The following is a 14567-nucleotide window of genomic DNA, read 5'->3' as shown; positions in this document are numbered from 1 at the left end:
GATGAGGTTCATTTTTGATCGCATCTTTAGCCTAAAGGCTGAAGGTATAAACACTTGTAATATTACAGCCTTAATAACAATCTTTAAATTGACTACTTCCCCAGATGTGTAGATCATATAAAAATAAAAGTTCTCCAGCACACTTTTCGCAGAAGACATTCCACGGTTATTTCCCTTTTCCCTATCAATTTACAGTATATCGCGCTCCGTTACATAGTAAAATATTGAAAATTTCACTGAAGCCCATAACTAGAAAATAAAACTTATTATAATAATAAAAAACGCATTGCAGTGTCTGCCATTTATTAAGTTTCTTATCAACAAAATAGAAAAACTACTACCCATCAGTTAGTATCTACGATAAGAGAACTTCATTCACAAATAATTACAGCTAAGACATGTGTCCATTGTACGCCATATTGATTTGGTGTTACTAGCCTTTCTCAATAATTGTCTTACTTACTGCCGGTAGGCCAATTTGTGTGCACACGACATTGTTTTTCTTGTGTCGTGTATTTTCAAAAGCGACATCACTCATAAACATTTGATTAGTTCTAAAGAAGTAAACCAAACCATATCAATTAATTTTACACACAAAAAATTAGATAAAAAATTAAACAAAAATGTTAATGGCGAACAGCAAACTGCTGCACACACAAAATGAAAAGGCTAAGTCTATCACCCATCTAGGCACGTTTTAACGTGTCTTTTCCAAACACATTATTATTAGATATTCTACACTAAATTAAGTTTATCATTTTTTAGAATTTTGTTTGTTGGTTTTTAGAATCACTCTTCCTCTTTTATGCAATTCTCCACTAATTCCCTTAGATTGGGGTTTTCCATCGCCGCTGCAATTCTTTCTTTGTCATTAATTTGTTTATTAACTGTTGAATGGAAGAGGTTTTTAATTAAAAAATTATTACTGTCTTATGTCACATTCATACTAACTTTCTTCCTCGGTATTATGTGTACCCTTTTTGATGAAGATATCCAGTTTAATGTTGTGGGGCAGACTTCTTTCAACTTTGATGCGTATACACAACCCTATTAATGTGGCCAAGGAGCAATGTGGAACTGTGGGATTGAATTCAATACGCACCTAGAAAAAAACATAGGCATTTTAAATTTTAAATAATAATATTACTTTAATTTTAAGAAATTGGACGAGTCATATATAACTTCATCTGATTAAGTCTTATTTAAAAATATGTCTTAATTGTCCAGTAACAATGTATATCCAAAGTAAATAGGTGATCCATGAGGTTTAAAATACTACATATAATTAATGTTCTAGGTAGCGCTATCGGCTGGTGATTAAAGATTAACTCTTATGGACACTTCTCATATTTCTTAAGAAGGAATATAATACATATGCGATATTTCATACGTCTCAATATATGTACCTTCATACATCTTTCAATATCGACTAATCCATTTTTTTAGTACACTTCATGGCACAATTACCATGCCATGGTACACTTGTATATAACAAAGATTTTATTTTAATCTTTCCGTGGCATTGAGGCTAACGTATTATTCAATAAAGAAAACATCATCAATTACACCTACTTCGACTTCCCAAGTTTCATATTTCATATTAGAAAGTACGTCTTCCAAAATGTCTTCCAACTTACCACTGAAACATTTGATTTTGTCGGTGGCATTACAAATATTCCATCCTCATAAATAACATTTAAGTCTTCCAATGTTGCCGGTTTCTCTGGATCTCTTATTGTCCTAAGGCAATCTAAAATTTAAACAAATGAAAAAGTTATCAGTTTTTCAATCAACTAACAACACAGCACCACCAACTTACCATAAACAGTCTCTTGTAAATCATTGGCATTTTTATAGCCCAGCTCCTTTAGCAAAGCATCTTCACCCATATCAACGGTCTCATTTGAATTCAAAGACAATTGTGATGTTCTACGTGCCAACTGCTGGTCTGTCGTGGTGGCGTTCGAATTTGTTGTGGAATCCGATTCAGACAATTTGCGTTTTATAAAGGCCAACATAGTATTTATAGTATTTATTTTCTTATCAGAGATAATGGGGATTTAGCAGGTTGTTCTATTTTTATAAAAAAAATCAATATTATACTAAATCGTACGTTAAGGATAGCACCAAAAGCCAACTACTAGATTTTATATTCTCTATGTGATGTAATTTTTATCTACATCTATTGGAATTATGGTGAATTTAATCGAAATTCACGAAATTCCATTCAACTTTGTGATTTGATTGTATAAATGAAATTCTATAAATGCTCTGCCCACGATACGCGCGATACGGCATCACTGAAACGAATAAAAGGGATAGTAAGGAAGGACGATAAATACCATAATCAAAACAAAAAAGCAGATTACTATTAGTGTTCTGAAGGTCGAAAAGTCCTCTATAAATTGATTATGAATTGAACACATATGATAGGGCGGAGATGCCACATCATTAAAAGATGGTTCATCATTAAAATAGCGTATTAACTAGATAAAATGATAAAAGGTGTGTTCGTTTACTCAACAATTTGTACAAATTTGTACAAGTTCAGTAACTTCTTGTAACCGGCAAATGTCTTTTGCATTGTACTGTAGAGTAAACGAACAACATCCAGTAACAAATTGTACAAATTTTGAGTAAACGAACACACAAAATATAAACAACTTTAAAAACTTTTGAATAATTTATTATTATTATTAATTTCTTTCCTCTCGCAATATGGCATCTCTGAAACGAAATAGAGGATGAAGAAGAAAACGGCCATAAAAATGGTAATAAAAACAAATGGTCTGTTCCTTTACTTTTGAAAATAGTAAAACCGGCAAAAGTAGTAAAAGTTGTAAACTGCTCCCATATGAATTGCATTTTGTCTGAAGTAAAGGAACGCTTTTCGGGTAAAAAGTGGTAAAACTTGAAGATTCTTGCACGTAAAGGAACAGAGCTATTGAGATCGTTCGATGTGAAAAAATGAACCATCGATAATTCACAGACATAAACTATCGAACTGGTTGCTGCATAAACGTTTTGGCCGTTGAAAAGTTCAAAGTCGCTAACTTACCCCCCGTTTACACATGCAAGTGACAGTTTGAAAAATACCAATACACTCACACACATTCACTGCCACACCAACTACCAACCTCACTGCCGACAAAATTCCCTTGTCAGTAATCAATGTAATGTTATTGAAAAAACGAAGTTTACAGGCTTTCCATTGCATTAATTTGCAATGGAGGAACCTGAATCAAACCCTTATGACATGGATCATGATGTCGCGGAAGTTATTGCAACTACTTCCAACAATTCTCTACCGGCGTTAGCAAATCCATCAATTACAAAAACAAAACCCATCAAACAAAATGAGCGCAAACGACAGCGATTAGATGTCGCATCATCACCAATCAATGTAAATGTTTCCGATCTTGCTCTGAGGTTAGCAAACTATAACCCTCAAGATCAGAACAAATTTGGTATTTTAGGTGCCTTGGCAGACGTTGACATTGGGGTTTCTACTCCTGAAAAAAACTCAAATACACCCAAAACCAAAGAACCGAAAGAGGTTAATCCAATTCCAAAATCAAAAAAATCATGGTGTCCTCTCATCTTTGTTTTTAATGTCAACATTAAAACATTGACGGAGACGTTGAAAGCTTCAGTCCCAGAAAGTGCCTTTAAAATCAAAAACGCCAACAAAAACAAAAGCAAATTATATTTTGCTGACCCAAATGTGCATGCTTCAATGATCGCCGTCTTAAAAGCAAAAAACATTCAGTCATACTCCTTCACTCCAAAGGAGCATAAACGAGTCTCACTGATCATTCGCGGTCTTTACTCTTATTATAGTGAGGAAGACATAAAGCAAGAACTCGACATTTTGGTACCAAATACGGTTGCCAGTGTTACAAAATTCAGAACTCCAGCATCAATAAAGAAAAACTGGGAGACCGGTCTTTTTCTTGTATCTTTGCTCCCTGGCAAGAAAATGGGGGATATTACACATATTGACGAAATCTACTTTCAAGGTATAACCTGGGAGAAACCCAAAAAGAAGTCAGGCGAAATTCAATGTCACAGGTGTCAACGTTGGGGACACGTCTCACGGAATTGCAATTTTGCTTACAATTGTGTCAAATGTGATACTCAACACCCCCCAAGGGAATGTAAAAGAACTAGGGAAGACACTTCTGATCCGCATTGTGTAAACTGTGGCAAACCCGGTCATCCGGCAAACTGGCGAGGTTGTCCCTCGTATAAAAAATATCTTCTTGCATGGAAAAAGAAGATGGCCCAAGCAATGGAAGACAAACTTGAAGCTCAAAACAATGTTTCAAAGGCAATAAACATGCCTTTGGTGTCACCCGGTAAAGCATTCTCTAGTCTTTTCAGAGCTTGCCCCACAATTCAAAAGGAAAATAATCCAAAACCTCAAATAGTTCAAGATTTTCTCAAACTTGCCAACTTATTTCTGCAACCAGAGGAGCTCACTTTGGAGCAAGAAATTCAAATTTTCCTGAAGGAGTATAAAAACTTATCAAAGGCCGAAGCGAAAAAACAATTTCTGTCGCTTCTTAGAAAAGTACAGTCAAATTATGGATCATAGATCCCTAAAATTTTTAACGTTCAATGTTCGATCTCTGGTCGATAGAAGTCGGCAGTTAGAACTGCAGAACATATTACATCGCAATAACATTGATATAGCCTTTATTCAAGAATGTCATCTGAAAATCAATACGAGGGTTAAAATAAGCGGATATTCATTCGTCTACGATAACTGATCCATCGGAGTTGCAATTTTTGTCAAGAACTCAAATCAATATAAAAGAGTCAACACAGCAGACTTGGGCATAAGTACCACATTCATAAGCATAGAAACGTCCTCTAACTACTCATCCAATAACTATCTGTTGGGGTCAGTATATATTCCATGCAGCTATCCTGTACAGAGACTCGATGCTGATTTGAATAATATAATTCAACTTTCAAACAACTATGATGGTTTCATTCTGGGAGGTGACCTCAACTCAAAAAGTCCTGTTTGGGGTGATTCATACGAAAACTCAAACGGCAAAGTCCTGCGATCCTGGCTGGACAACAATTCAATGGAAGTAATCAGATTGTCTGATTCAAGCCCTTCGTATCCAAATGGTTATTCATTTCTGGATAATTTTTTACTCAGTTCCCATCTTATTAATAGAAGCAATCCTAACTTCAACATAAGCAGTAAACCTACATTTTCTGATCACTTCCCTATTAAGCTCGATCTCAAATTTGACTGCGACAGTATTGCCCTAAATTCGCCTCAATACTTCACATCCTATAAAAACACCAACTGGCGCAGTTTTAGCCGGGATATGGATGTAATTTCTCGCCAAATTATGCCGCATACTAACAGAAACCTGCAGAATGAGGAAATAGATGATGTAATCAACGTCTTTACTAACCAATTTTCGAGTATTCACGACTTGTATTCACAGAAAATTGAATTAAAAGATGGAAAACTGCCTTATTCAGATAGAATTAAGCATTTTCTTAAAATTAAGCATCAATGGCAACGTAATCTCAAGCGTATCTTCCACCGTTCAGGCAACAGGACTAGCCGTGAGTATTTCATCCTCTCAAATCAAATTAAATTGCTGAAAACTATAATCCAGGAAATGGTCAGAATTGAAACTGCTGACATTTTTAAAAAAAGATTGGAAAAAATTCAACCCGGCCCGACCGCTTTCAAGGAAATATCCCGTGTTACAGGAAAAAACAAGTCACCGTTCTGTCAACAAATCAAACAAGGCAACAATATAATAACAAATAGCAATGAAATTGCAGATCAATTTAAAAGTTTTTACTCGTCGATATTTGAAGGAACTACATTATTACATGACATGGATATGTACAGCTCCAGAGTGCATTCATGTATTGATTCAACACCATCACATATATATTCATTCGACGATAGTTTCAATTCTCTCCAAAATCCGGATACGTTGCATTTCATCACATCTGAAAATGTAAAAAGCATTATTGCTAATATCAATTCAAAGAAATCGTCAGGTCCGGATGGAATATCAAATTTCATCATCAAGAAATTTCCGACTTCCACCATAAATATGCTTACCTGCATTTTCAACAATTGTATCAATAATGGATACTTCCCCACGCAATGGAAGATCGCCAAAATCATCCCAATAAAAAAGAAAACATCCAACTGTAATGTCGATGATTTTCGTCCAATTTCCCTTTTGTCGAACGTCGGGAAATTGTTGGAAGCAGTGCTGAAAGAAAAGATAAATAGCGATTTTATTATTGATCCAATATCAAACTACCAATTTGGATTTAAATCTGGACATTCTACTCAACATGCACTTCTCAAGTTTCACGATGATATAACAACGCATTTAAGGAGTCAATCATGTACTGTTGCCATCTCTCTGGACATTCAGAAAGCTTTCGACTCCGTTTCTCACATCGGAATTCTATATAAATTAGTCCAGTTGGGCACCGACCCTTACATCGTCAAAATCATGACAAGTTTTTTCACATCGCGAAAATTCTTGGTTCAAATCAAAGATTCAACCTCATCAATGGGCCTTGTGAGAAGTGGTGTTCCCTAAGGAAGCATCTTGGCGCCATATTTATTTAACATTTTTCTTCACGACTTCCCTCACACACATCAATCTTCTCAAGCGATCCTCTACGCAGACGACTGCTTGATCTATGCTCATAGCCCCTCACCGTTTGCCGCTCTGGGACTTGCATCTAATCACCTCAATATCATTAACCATTATTACAACCAATGGGGTATCAACATTAACGCTTCAAAATCGGTAGCGATTTGCATCCGTAATGCATCAGGAAAAGGTCCAAGAAACGTTGTTCCTGAAAGTAAGCAGCTGAAATTGTCTCTGGAAGGAGTAGAAATCCCCCTCAAAACATCCATAAAATACCTTGGCGTCAATTTCAATAACCTCATGAAATTCAACAGTCATGCCCGCTCCATCATACAAAAAGTAAAAGGAGTATTGGGGAGATTTTCAAACATACTCAACAGCAATTACTTACCGCAAAACACCAAACTCCTGTTCTATAAAGTGGCTGTCAGATCCATACTTTCGTATTCATTTCCAATCTGGTTTTCTATTTCCCCGATAGTTGCCAACGAATTGGAAATTTTGGAAAGACAGGTCCTGAGAAAATGTATCAACAAACATTATAAAACTCAAAATAAGAAGTTTTCAAATACTTACATTTACAACTCTTCCAAAGTTGTTCCATTTTGTAAGTATGTCCAACAACAACACAGGAAGTTTGTGGAAAACCTGGCCACCCATGAAAATCCCCTTATAAGCGCAATACACGATCTGGAAAAGAACACTTCTTGGTCTGAATCGTCTTATCTATCGCCGGTAGGAATCCTCAATGAGCCTCCTGACGATGATACGGGCGACTATACACTGCCACACTTCTACACAAAAACAGTACCTGGATCCCATAGAGGATAATTATAATTATTTTTTCATTAATATTTTATTATATTTTAAATATCGTTGTTATTCTATTTTCTTTAACACAACTTATACTTACTTTATAGTATATGTATTAGCTCTCCTGCTGAGCATTCGTTTTATTACTTAAATCCATCTGTGATACCTTTAATTCCACTGAACTTACATTTATTATGTATTCAAGCACTGTTGTCATAATTTTACAGTATCGATATTGTTATCTAGTTTTAGTTATTTTGTTATTACTTTGTTTTGTTTATATTTATTATTCTGCAGACACTATAGCTCTGTTCGTCACAGCTGAGGTCGGGAGCAAACCTTGTTCTGCTTTATCATTCTTTATTCTCTTTTGTGTTAATATTTCACAGTTCGCATTGTAGCATATTCATTATTCCATAGTGAGTTAGAATAAGACAACAACAGTTCTAACAATCCTATTCATGTTAATCATTCAGTTTGTATCTCTCTGTACCATCGAAAAGAAGAAGACTCAAATAAAAATTACTTACTTACTTACTTACTAATCAATGTTACCCCCCGTTTACACATGCAAGTGTCAGTTCGAAAAAATTGAAGTTTCGACTATAATACCCCGGTTACACTATTGAAGGTTAACCCACTGGGTTTAATAGATCCAGTGGGTTAATCTTTGCTGGTTACACTTAGCTTTTCGAGGATAAAAACTGTCAGCTGATGATTGTTTACGTACACATACAAAATAACTAATAAAGTCGTGTGTTACACTTTTACAATTTCTCGTATGAGATATCGTCCCCTCTTTGCTCATATTGGTATATTTTACACACAGTGATACTGTTTTGTATCATGGCATCAAGCGTTCTTTTTGTCAAAAAAGTGTATAATGAAAAAAATAAATAATTTTATGATTTTCAAATAACTTTAGATTTATTAACTCCTTAAAATCTCATGCGACTAATCATAAACGTGTAAAACACGACAAAGTCTGTTGCAAAAACAGTTGCAACTTTTGGTACTTTTTGAGAAGAGTTGGATTTTTTTTGAATAAATACCGAATACAACACTGTATTTTTGGTGGATTTGTGCCGGATTTAAAATAAACCCAGCCGTGAGAGGATTTAATTTTTGTATGGCAAATCTGGTCAGATTTAACCAGATTAAGCAATAAATCCTCATGAAGTGGGTTAACCCGGCAAAAAGCTGTAGTGTAACCGTAACATAAAAGCTCTGTTCCAGAACTAAAAAGTTTTTACAATTTTTACCACTTTTACACATTTTGCGTTCCCGTACACAAAATTTATATGAAAATCGTTTACGACTTACTTGCATGTGTAAACGGGGGGTTACCGAAAAACATCGTTAATTACCATGGCACAATTAACCAGGTAGTGGCATCGTAAAATTTTGAATATGTTATGTCAAAACTTTCTTTATGTTGTTGGGGAAATTACAACAAAAATAATTTTTTTATAAAGGGATTTGACTTTTCATATTCGATCAGCTGGTGTGATGCCACTACCTGGTAATTCTGCCATGTTAATTACCGAAAATATAAGAATTTTAATTTTACCAACATTTGTCGGTAACTCAAAAAATGAGTTAAGCAGGAAAGCAAGGCAGTCAGGCGAGGGAGCTTATGTACCCAGGCCTTTAGAGAATCGCACTACTGAAATTATTCTTTGTGTTTAAATTCGTAATTTTCAAACCAATAAAAGGCTATGTTAATATTATAGCTTTTTGCAGGGTTAACCTTCATTATGAGGATTTATTTGAAACATGGTGTAATACGGCGTTTATATTATAGTTTTTTGCAGGGTTAACCTTCTTTATGAGGGTTTATTTGAAGTATACACAATGGAAATGGCATTTCAAACCCAGACCCACTGGGTTAACCCGGTTATATGTAAACGGCCTATAAGAAAGAAGGTGATACAATAGCTCTGTTCCTTTACGTTCAAGAATCTTCAAGTTTTACCACTTTTTACTCGAAAAGCGTTCCTTTACTTCAGACACAATACAATTCATATGGGAGGAGTTTGCAACATTCACTACTTTTGCCGGTTTTACCATTTCAAGAAGTAAAGGAACAGACCAATTAATATCAACGTATGTCTTCATTTGCTGTCAAAACATATTTTTAATCAAAAATAAATAACAAATATTTCGCTTCTATAAAAATTATCTGTGTACAACATCTTTGTTTAAGCTTCGCGAATAATATTTTAACGTTTTCTTCTAACTTTTGTGGATATTTCGCGCAAAAAAAATTGACAGCAAATGAAGACTACAACCTAACGTCAACTATTGGATCACCTTGTTAAATTCGCCTTGATTTGAAATATAAGCAATGGAATTGACATTTGAAACCCAGTGGGTTTGTTAAATCCGGTTATATATAAACGTACTATTAATCAATAAAAATATCAAAATTTTCATATGACTTCATATACATATTAGCGTGGACGTCAGTGAAAATTTAATACCCTGTTTCTCTAAGACGATTCGAATACACATTCGTTCGAATTACTACCAAACTTATGTTTTTTGAAAAATGTTTCATTTATTTTTTTTTTTTTCAATCAAAGAAACATTTTCTAAAACAAAAGAATAATTCGAACGAATTTGTATTCGAATCGTCTTAGAGCAACAGGTCATATAAAAGAAAAGCCTTTTTGTTCGTTCGAACTTACAAACTTCTGTTGTTGTAGAAAATAGGCCTGTTCGATAACTTCGCAAGTAAAAAGTATTTGCAAGTTCTTGCAACTACTTGCAAGGGCTCCTCATTTCTATTTTTCTGAACAAGTTTGTTATCGAACAGCATTTTGTAAAAGTTTGTACAAATTTGCACAAACTTTTGAGTTATCGTACAGACCTAATGTTTGTTTGATTTAAAGCAAATATTAATCAAATAATTATCAAAAAACTGAAATTTGATAGTAGTTCGAACGAACGAACAAATGAATCGTCTTACTGAAACAGGCCATAAGTGTTGACCGGAACTTTGGAACGCATATCTCAATGAAATTTCTTTCATGAAATTACTCTAGTGTGGACCGGGACATGATGCAGAAAATACTTTTGAGCATATACAAAAGTTGACTCCACAAAGAAAATTTGGGTCCTCCACTCATTTTTCGCGTTTGTAGTTAATGACCCAAAAACACAAATAAACAGTACAACCTGTTGGTCCCGCTCCACACCAAAGTGATTCCATTGAAAACAAAATCATGAAATTATGTGTTCTTATGGTCCCGGACCACACTAAAGCGATTTCAATGAAATAATTTCATGAAATTAGGAGTTCTTAGATCGAGTTTCCCACTACAATAATTTCATAAAATTGCTTTAGTATGGAACTCGATCTAAGAACACATAATTTCATGTAATTATTTCATTGAAATCTCTCTAGTGTGGACCGGGACATGGGGTTTCTACACAGTATGTTTTTTACATATTTGTGAATACCAACTGTCACTTTTTACAAATCTGATTTTTGTACACATGGTGTGAACCATACAGAAATTTCAATGCATCAAAGAATAGGTGTGTACGATAACTTAGCAAGTGAAAAGTACTTGCAAGTACTCAGCAAGTTCTCAGTAACCTCTCTCCACCAATTTTACTCTCTCGAAGCAAAAAATTTGCTGATTGTTATCGAACAGCAATTTGCAAATACTTGTAAGAAGTCAGCTGATTTGATAAACAAGAAGAAGAAGTTGGCGGAAAAGATTGAAGGTGTTTACCAATTTTTTTATTTTCCATTTAATATTAGAAAAATATGAGCAATAAGAGGAAAATGGAACGCAGTGCAATGTTTGGCATACATAATGTGTATCTCCTACTCCATGGATGCACCGCGTTTTGCTGGGATTTAATATCTTTAAAATAAAAAAATAGTCACCACAAACTATAAAATAAGTTATTTTACTTACGTTATCGTTTTCCATAATTTATTATTTTTTCCCCTTCTTTATTTCTTTTTTGTTTTAATAAACAAACGTTTGTTTATGTTTTTGCCAAGAAGTCCGGCACAAAACATTCGAATTTAAATCAGCTGATCAAGCTTGCAAATTCTTACAAGAAAAATTTTCCTTGCAAAAACTTGTAAACAAAAGTCTCCCAACCTCTCCAATATTCTCTCACAATTGTCTCCAAATTCTCTCTCGTTTACTTTGCAAGCTTGTTATCGAACAGCATTTTGTAAAAGTTTGTGCAAATTTGCACAAACTTTTGGGTTATCGTACAGACCTAATATTGCATACCATGGCAGAATAATACAGGTACAACGGAAAAAACAGCTGATTATCACATTAGTTGTCAAAATGCACTATTGTGAATAAAATTACATACAAAACGTAAACAAGCAATTCACAGTAATGCTTTATTTTGACGTTTCGTGTAGTAAATGGCCCGATTATTGTTATCGATGTAAAGGCCAGAGCAGAATCAATCGTCGCTTGCTTAGCCCAAACGTTAAATTATAAAGGAATACCACAGCCTCCTAAGGGAGAACGCAGGCGGATTTGCAAAGAGGCTCTGGCATTTCTTTATAATTTGACATTTGGGCATGGTACAATTACTTAGGTAGATGCCTCAGCCCAGCTGATCGAATCTAAAACGTCAAAAAACTAGGAATTCGCTATGAAAAATCAAAACAAAAAACCATATGATTCGGTTAGTAAGAGATAGCATGTGTTCACTTCACTGTACAAACACAAGCGATAAAAAGAGAACAAGAAACCAAATGGCGAAAATTTTGACAGTTTACATTACAAAAAAAGTTGCTTTGTTGTAGCAATTCGCCAATGTTTCTACCTAAGTAATTGTACCATGCATTTGGGGGAGCAAGCAAAGCAAGCGACGATTGATTATGTTCTGGCCTTAACACCATGGCGGAATAAGGTGTTATGGCTTTTTTTCACCATATGATTTTTCACACGTATGACATCAGCTGGTCTGTATATAAGAATACCGAAAGTGACAACGTACATTTGAAATAGCTTATGGTGTAATATAGCTATTACATCGATAACAATAATCGGGCCATTTACAAAACCAAACGTCAACTGGAAAAAATGGAACAAATGTCAAAGTCAGCGTATAAGCCAATCAGACGCCGGCAACCACTTTACCATTTTTTACACGCTCAAATTCTTCGAGTAAAAAGTTTTTAAAGAGAGTGTCATTCAGCGCCATTTTTGTTTAAAGAGAAGTGAACATTTTACAACTTTTTTGTTTACGGGAACGTTTTGTCGAGTAAAATGTGTAAAAGTGGTAAAAATTGAAAAAAAAACTTTTTAGTTCTGGAACAAAGCTATATTAACAAATGTTGTACCGCCTCTATAACCCTGCGTTTACAAATGCCAGTATTGGCAAGACAATAGCAAAAATACAAACCTTTTTCACAAATACATTTACAAATTTTTAAGTATGTATAGAGAAAAGTGTGAATGTATTGGTGAAAATGGTTTGTAACTTTGCTATTGTCTTGCCAATACTGTCTGTGTGTAAACGCCTAGTAAGGGGTAGTTTACACTGTATGTAAATGTCATATGACACGAAATAAAAATATTCCATATCTACCCACGGAGGCAATGTGGAGACGTTGGTTTTTACATTTGTGCTGGTGTGGACGCACAGAGTAAAGGGCGTAAGGAAAATCTCCAATATTGCACATATTAGCGTATATATAACGATGGAAAATTGCATGTCATATGACATTTACATATAGTGTAAACTACCCCTAAGCGGTGTTATAGAGTGCGGACGTTGTTCGGACATGGAAGAGGTTACATATCATTGATATGAAGAAGTCTTTACGGGAAATAGTTTTTTTCTGAATGATATATTTTTTCCTCAAAAATATGTCCATATTTACATTAGGCAATTTTCCTGGCCGCAATTGTCAGTTTGACAGTGAGAGAGGGTGTTAAGAGGCAAAGGGCTACCATATGCCTCACCTTTCTCTCCATCAAACTGACAATTGCCGCAAGGAAAATTGCCTAATATAAATATGGACTTAAGCTGCCTTGCCTGCATACCTTGCTTGCTTCTGATCATGGTACAAATACACAGGTAGCCGCATCGGCAATTGTTGGCAACATAAGATGTCAAAATTTGACATCAATTCAATGCAATTGACACATTATGTTACCATCAGCTGGCATGATAATGCTACCTGTATTATTGTACCATGCTTCTGATAAAAGAATAAAAAAGAAAATGGCAACCCAGTTCGAAATTTGCTCGGCCTTCATTAGTCCCAATTTACATTATGCCGGGCATACACTATGGGCATGCAGGACAGCATTTGTAATAGTATTAGTAAATTTTGAAGTTTTTGTCAATGTATTTGGGAGTAGTTTTGGCAGGATTGAAATCAAAATAGTTTTGATTTTGTAAATGAACCCCTTTCAATCCGATGAATTTTGTTTATTTTTCAAGTAACCAACAAATAATTTTTGAAAACAACAAATATTATTTGTGAGGAAATTAAAAAAATTGGAAAACTTCAACCCAAAATCGAGTTTTGGAGGAAAATTCATCATTTTTGGAATATGGATTGAAGGAATGCCACACACTATTCAATCATACACGTACACAAGGGTTCATTTGGCAGTGCAGTTTGGCAGTATAGTGTATGCCCCGCATTAGGCGAGTTTACTTGCGGCAATTGTCAGTTTGTAGGTGAGAGAGGGTGCTGAGAGGCAAAGGGTTACCATATGCCTCACCTCTCTCTCCTACTAAATGACAATTGCCGCAAGTAAACTCGCCCAACGTAAATTGGGACTTATTCTTTTATTTTTATTATGTCAGAAATCAAGCAGGAAAGCAAGGCAATCAGGCAAGGCAGCAGTGGAATTAATTTTGTTGTTGTTATTTTTTTAAACAGCCATGTTTGTTTTCTCCAAATTGTTGCAAGATCTACAATTTTTCCGTTCCTTTACTTTTGTGCAAAACTTTTTGTGTGAGAGCAATTTTGACAGTTTTCTCTTCTGCTACTTTTACTATTAAAAAAGTAAAGGAACAAAGCTATATTGTTGCCATCTCTGATCATGGCAGATACAATCTGTCAAACGGTTGCAAATACAA

The 14567-nt window shown here is 34.9% G+C and overlaps 2 protein-coding genes across 8 annotated transcripts; both read right to left on the bottom strand.

The window, feature by feature from the left end:
• Positions 1-266: 266 nt before the first annotated feature.
• galla-1 (cytosolic iron-sulfur assembly component galla-1) lies at positions 267-2267 on the bottom strand. Its single transcript, XM_073957356.1, has 5 exons — positions 2181-2267; positions 1820-2073; positions 1638-1750; positions 952-1102; positions 267-887 (listed from the first exon to the last, which is right to left on the bottom strand). Exons 2-5 carry the CDS (start codon positions 2016-2018, stop codon positions 790-792), a joined length of 561 nt encoding a protein of 186 aa, XP_073813457.1. The 5' UTR covers positions 2019-2073; positions 2181-2267; the 3' UTR covers positions 267-789.
• A 3558-nt stretch (positions 2268-5825) lies between these two features.
• On the bottom strand, positions 5826-7933 carry LOC141404995 (uncharacterized). Of its 7 annotated transcripts, none has more exons than XR_012413121.1 (6): positions 7576-7930; positions 7239-7473; positions 7054-7178; positions 6352-6870; positions 6110-6266; positions 5826-5994 (listed from the first exon to the last, which is right to left on the bottom strand). XR_012413121.1 is itself a non-coding variant. In XM_073988897.1 (6 exons), the coding sequence occupies exons 4-6, from the start codon at positions 6748-6750 to the stop codon at positions 5837-5839; spliced, it is 339 nt and encodes a 112-aa protein (XP_073844998.1). In that variant the 5' UTR covers positions 6751-7178; positions 7239-7473; positions 7576-7599; positions 7663-7930; the 3' UTR covers positions 5826-5836. The 7 variants fall into 7 exon arrangements, 4 of the variants coding, with proteins under 4 accessions (XP_073844998.1, XP_073844996.1, XP_073844995.1 ...); XM_073988897.1 differs by having other exon boundaries at positions 6727-7178; positions 7576-7599; positions 7663-7930; XM_073988895.1 differs by having other exon boundaries at positions 6727-6870; positions 7576-7929.
• Between the last annotated feature and the right edge of the window lie 6634 nt (positions 7934-14567).

This window comes from Musca autumnalis, unplaced genomic scaffold, assembly GCF_047663935.1.
Source record: "Musca autumnalis isolate F117 unplaced genomic scaffold, ASM4766393v1 scaffold_5, whole genome shotgun sequence".
NCBI lineage: Eukaryota > Metazoa > Arthropoda > Insecta > Diptera > Muscidae > Musca > Musca autumnalis.
The sequence above is the reverse complement of the archived record's forward strand: the minus strand, read 5'-3'. Positions and strand labels throughout refer to the sequence as shown.